At 42.7% G+C, this 5,567-nt stretch overlaps 1 protein-coding gene across 1 annotated transcript; it reads right to left on the bottom strand.

The window, feature by feature from the left end:
- Positions 1 to 1,155: 1,155 nt before the first annotated feature.
- setd6 (SET domain containing 6, protein lysine methyltransferase) lies at positions 1,156 to 5,400 on the bottom strand. The gene is made up of 9 exons (XM_030780776.1): positions 5,292 to 5,400; positions 4,799 to 4,894; positions 4,564 to 4,708; positions 4,228 to 4,369; positions 3,763 to 3,957; positions 3,415 to 3,538; positions 3,088 to 3,268; positions 2,152 to 2,294; positions 1,156 to 1,998 (listed from the first exon to the last, which is right to left on the bottom strand). The coding sequence occupies exons 1-9, from the start codon at positions 5,316 to 5,318 to the stop codon at positions 1,666 to 1,668; spliced, it is 1,386 nt and encodes a 461-aa protein (XP_030636636.1). The 5' UTR covers positions 5,319 to 5,400; the 3' UTR covers positions 1,156 to 1,665.
- Between the last annotated feature and the right edge of the window lie 167 nt (positions 5,401 to 5,567).

Genomic DNA, 5,567 nt, shown 5'->3' with positions numbered 1-5,567 from the left:
AACTGCAGCCTTGTCTGTTGGTTATTGGTGTGTTTCATTCCAGCAAACTACAAGAAAGGTTGAAAAGTCAAGTCCAAAGAAATGATGGCTTCATGGGGTCAGAGCTAACAAGACTGAACAAATTATTTTAGTCAACCCCAAATTAAATTTACCACGCTTCAGCCGAGGACATCGTTTTAGTGAGTGTTTGAGTGACAAATGATGAAATACTCAAGAAAATGATTAGTTACAACATGTTGGTCATTGCAGCATTGACAGCCCTGTTGTGTGTTTCTCTTATTTAAGCAGTTGTATCTCCTCTCACCAAATTCTCAGTAATGTCTGTCGTAGATACAGTCTCTATCCAAACCTGAGAAATACTCAATAATGTCTGTCGTAGATACAAACTCATTCCAAATACTGACTTCTGAGTAAGAGGTGTGTTCTGCTGTTGGACTCCTGGCCATACTGTTGTCTTCACGCTTGACTATGAGCTGTGTTTTAACTGATGCATTTTTGAAATGTCTTCATACTTTTCAGGTTTTACCATGACCAAGATTTTTTGGAGAACTATCTGGTACAAGTGGGTCAACACTGACTTTTGTTAATTTTGAGAACTCCTGGTTTCAGCTCAGTGATGTCAAATGAAAAACTAAATTTAATTGTTACTGTATATTAAAACCTATTCCAGTTTTCTCAGGATTATCTAATACTTTCAGAAATGCATAACTTGAGACGCTTCCCCAACATATTAACTATCACGTCGAGATGTTAATGGAACAACTAAATGTTAAGGTAATGGGAACAGTTTACACATTACCTACAGTGCTATTTCCACTGGAGTGAACTTGATCATTTTAGTCTTGATTTTCTATTAGTGTTTTGCCTTTCTGAATCATCTAGCTTTTCCTTGAATGTTGCTTGAAGGCTGTACCCACAATGCACTGTTCCAGGCCAAAAAGAACCACTTCCACCCGTATTTTTTACTGATAGTGATTTTTCCCTCTTCTTTTGACTTGACATAGATCTGAAGAGATTTAATGTGGTGAACAGAAGGAATTACATACCACGTATGTTCCTTGGTCACCAAGCCCTCAACTTGTTCAGTTTTATTAGTAAAAAAAACATAAATTGCATCTTCATTAGATCACCATTCATTGAAAACAACACTGATTTTCTACTTTACTAAATTCAGAGACTTGCAAAAATCCAAGCCGCTGAGTCCATGCAATGTCATGTGGGCATCTCATGCTGCACAATATGGTGACACTGTGAGATCTTTCACTAATTGCTATCAACAGAAGGATCACCGAATGGACCAGTTTACAACACGAGTAAAAAGTGTGTGATGAGCAGGGATGTTGTTACAGTAAAACAAACAAAAAACACACGGGTTTGATAAAGTTAAAAATTCCATAGATCGTACAGATTACAGGCAACTTTAAGTGGTTTCTCCTGTGCACGTCTGGACTCGGTATGCACTGAGAACTTCATCTTGTGCTAGATATAGTAATTGCTGGTTTCACCAAATGACTGGGTGAATGAAATTGCTAGGACAGAGTTACTAGGAGATAAACTTTGGAGTAAGTTGGACCATCTACAGTCAGTCTGCTTTGTATAGTGGAGCATGTATGTGAATGGTGATGTGGTAAAAATGGTTCTGTAGTTTAGGTAAGAGATGTGGTGTTAGGACGTGCTGGTTTTAGTGAGCTGCTGAAGATGGTGAAGGATGGTTTTCTGTCCGTAGCGAACATGCAGAGCTCTCCTCTCCCGACTGCTCAGTTTGCTGAGAGCCTCCTGGTCTTCCAGAAGTTTCCGATCTACCTCCACATCCGTGCAGTATGAGTCCAGCGTGACGCCCACTGCCGCGTGCAGCAGACGCTTCCAGTCAGGAGCCAGTCCAGGAATACCCTCATTACTCAAAGCCTGCGCAATCTTCTCATCTTCATCTTCTTCTTCTTCCTCCCATCCCTCGTTCTCTTTGAACTCCTCAAAGTCCTTTGGCGGCATGCACAGAATCTACAAGCAGGAGAGAACAGTGTTATGTGTAATTTCTGATCCCAGGCAAGGTTAACAAACTAACATTCAAAACAACACCCTCTAGATATACCTGCTGGCTACCTGCATTCCCTTGGATATGCAGTGTGTGTATGTGTGTGTGTGTGTGCTTACCTTGAGCGTAGTGTAGAGCTCGTGGTCTGTAAGGCAGCCAGATTTGCCGAAGATGAAGACCCCTTTGTCCCCCGCCATCTCCATCTCACATAGCGTGTTCCACTTCTCCTCCAGGACGCGGCGTTCAGCCTCACTCTGAGTGACTGGGACAGAGGGACAGATACAGACTCACATCATCTAAATATATAACAACCCAATCACTGTACCTCAGAGACTCTCTCACTCACTTATCCTTATTTGGGTCACAGGGCAAAAGGTGGTGAAACACCCTGGACAGGTCACCAGTCCATCACAGAGCAGACACACAAACACGCTCACACACACATTCATACCTAGGGGCAATTTAGTGTCTCCAATTCACCTAACCTGCATGTCTCTAGACTGTGGGAAAATTGGAGCTCCCAGAGGAAACCCATGCAGACACGGGGAGAACATGCAAACTCCACACAGAAAGGACCCCACCCAGAATCAAACCCGAGCCCTTCTTGCTGTGAGGCAACAGCACTACCCACTGCGCCACCATACCACCAACCCCAGAGACTGCCTGACTGAATTTCATCCTAATTCTTCGGGTCAACAGGCAACTGTTTCCCAATTTCAGGTTTGGAAATCATGGACGCACACACACACAAAAGCACACATAATATTGAATGAACCCCTGACTCAACAAGGCTTTTATTGATTTGAATTAAGTTATTAGACAATAATATTTGGTCGTGTGTGTCACCAAGACAAAAAACGGGGACACACGCCCCAGGAACAAATCTGTGCTTGGTCATTTGTCATCTGTCTTCTCTCTTTAGAACTAAATGACAGTAATTTTAAAAGAAAATTTTTTAAATGATCAAATAAAATCACTTTGTTCCAAGCCTGAGGGTGATGAATCATGGCTCAGTCATAAATGAATCTGTATTTGTGTCCGCTGTTTCTGCTCACCTTGCGCGGCTGCTTTATACACATGGGACATTGGGATGTCGGCCGTGTCGTGGCTGTTGGTAGGATAAGGCTCTGCAAAGCCGTACATATGTAAAAGCTGCCAGTTAGCCATCTGGCCATATGTGTTAAACACTTCTTCACCCTTCCGAATGTTCCGAACTGCAACCATTTTCAGACAATCCTGCGTGAGGGTGTGAGAATAAGTACAAAATTACAAGTTAAGATGCTTAAAAGCACTGGACGGTCGAAGATCTGAGATCATTTAAAACCATGCTTCAGAAAGACAGGAACCGGACTGGATTTTTAATTTGGTCGTACGGCACTCACAGGTGTGTATTCCAGATTAGCATTGTGATTGGACACATGGTTCAACATATCTGCCATAGGCACCATCATGGGAGGGTTAGGTTCTTTCTCCTCATCTTCATCTTCCTCCACAGGCTCCTGGAAACTGCAGGCAGGAAAGACACATTTGCAAATAAGAGGAAAAAAAGCAGTATCTATGTGGGGTTTTTCTTTTGTCTGCAGTCCCTACTCAACTCATTCTGTTTCTTTTCTTCTTCCATTTGAGGGGAATGAATGACCATAATCCAACTTAAATACTGTAACCAAAGCCTGAATCATATAATTTACTGCATTACACACAACTGGTCCAACTTTGTCATTGGCTGTCACCTGTAAGCCATGACGAAAGCCACCATGCTTTGGTAGAGCTCCGGTGTGTGTTTGCTAGGGTCCCACAGGTCAGGGTGTGACCGCATGAACGGCAGAACAATGTCCTTGTACTCCCTCTGCAGGTTGGCCAGGTCTGTGTCCACTGCCTCAGGGATGCCTGTGCCTTTCAGGAGCCTGTCTCGCTCTTCTTTAGGCCTGTATCACCCCATCAAGTTCATCAGCATCAAAGACACACAGTTACAAAACAGGGTGGAAAAGGGCAGGAACAGAAGTTAAAGGAAGTCCATTCACCTGTACAATGTCCAATCATTTTGTCTCTGATTTAAAGAAAGGTTAACTTGAAATAAACACCAAGTTGAGAACAGGAGGGAAGTGGATCATATCTTCTGAGTAAAGACAATGAGAGATCGGGGGTGAGTTTCACAAGACTTTATGAGAATAAGTGTTGAGTTTTACAAGACTTACCAGAACATTGGGTGGTCCAGCAGCCTAAAGTCTGGCCAGAGGGACAGGTAGGGCATCCAGTGAGACTGTGGGCACGTGTACTCATACATCAGTGCTAGAAGGAGAGGAACCCACCCTGATGCATTCTCAAGGGAACTTTTACCTAAGGGGAAAACAGACTGAAATCTATCACAAGTGTTTTTCAGCACATGCCACTGCAGCTGATTACAGTCCAGTCAGAGAGGGGGAGAGAGAGAGACAGAGACAGAGAAGGAGAGACAGCGAGAAAGGGAGAGAATTTGAGTCAGACAGACAGAGAGATTCCAGGATTAAAAAAAAAAAAAGATATAGTCTCACCCTCTTTGAGTACAGTTTGGACCCTGGAAGTACCCTGGTGAAGTAGAGCTTCCCTGGGTATACTAAAGAGGACGTCTCCTTCCTCTATGTCGTCCTTAGCCAGCATGCCATAGTCAGCCACTGTGCCCTGTTTGCTTAGACAGACCTGGAGCAGTAAAATCAACACAAAGCGGTTAAGGGTCTAAAAAGCCGCAGCTGCAAACCTTTTGATGTAAAATACAGAACAGTGACTTGCCTTGCTGCTGAGTGTCAGCTCCACTTGTTTACACCACTGTAAGAAGTGCTTTAAGCGCTCATCGAGACAGTCCTCTGATGTGCAGTCGTTTCCTAGCTAAAACAAGTGAAAGCATCAAATTGGCGCAAATTTAGCATGCGACGCAAGATAGCCTGTGTCTTATTAAATGTCATAATTACAGGTATTTTTTAGGGTTGCAGATCAGATTAGTTGGTCTCTTGTGTAAGCTGTGAGAACTGTAGTGTGTGTCACGGATAATGAAAAACTCAGTGAACATACTGACGTGGGAGGTTGTCAGAAAAACCAAACGATTATAAGATGCTATTTTTATTGTAATTGCTAACTTAACAGTTCTGCAAAATGATCATACTCGTCACATTTCGCTGACAGTTAAAGACTCGAGCCGGGTAATTTCAAGTGGAGTCATTTGCAACTCAATAAGGTTACGTTAGAGTTAATGGCGTGTAGATTTACGATAATGAAGTTCTCTAACCTTGGGTCTCTTTGAATCTGATGCCATTTCCTTTCAGTGACAACTGTCAACACCATTCAGGTTAACAACACTACTCGTATTGTTTTACAAAGTAATTATAGTTATACTCTGTCACACGTCGCAGTTGCATGTGTTCTCACTTTCCTCCCTGTTGTCGCATTCTCTGACGTCAGTCGCTTCTATTTAATAAATGTCAAAATAAAAGCAATTGTGCAGCCTGTGGTTTCCAAAAGCTTTCCAATACACTGTGTGAAATTGGCCTAATATTTTTTTTAT

Source organism: Chanos chanos, chromosome 1, assembly GCF_902362185.1.
Source record: "Chanos chanos chromosome 1, fChaCha1.1, whole genome shotgun sequence".
Taxonomy (NCBI): domain Eukaryota; kingdom Metazoa; phylum Chordata; class Actinopteri; order Gonorynchiformes; family Chanidae; genus Chanos; species Chanos chanos.
Note: the sequence above shows the minus strand (reverse complement) of the source record. Positions and strands in the feature narration are given on the sequence as shown.

Excerpts from the sequence above, each read along its gene's own strand:
- setd6 (XM_030780776.1), bottom strand. The coding sequence starts at position 5,318 with ATGGCATCAGATTCAAAGAGACCCAAG. Across the intron at positions 4,370-4,563 it reads CCAAACTGTACTCAAAGAGG|GTAAAAGTTCCCTTGAGAAT; the intron begins GTGAGACTATAT and ends TTTTCCCCTTAG. Across the intron at positions 3,958-4,227 it reads CTGGACCACCCAATGTTCTG|GCCTAAAGAAGAGCGAGACA; the intron begins GTAAGTCTTGTA and ends GGGGTGATACAG.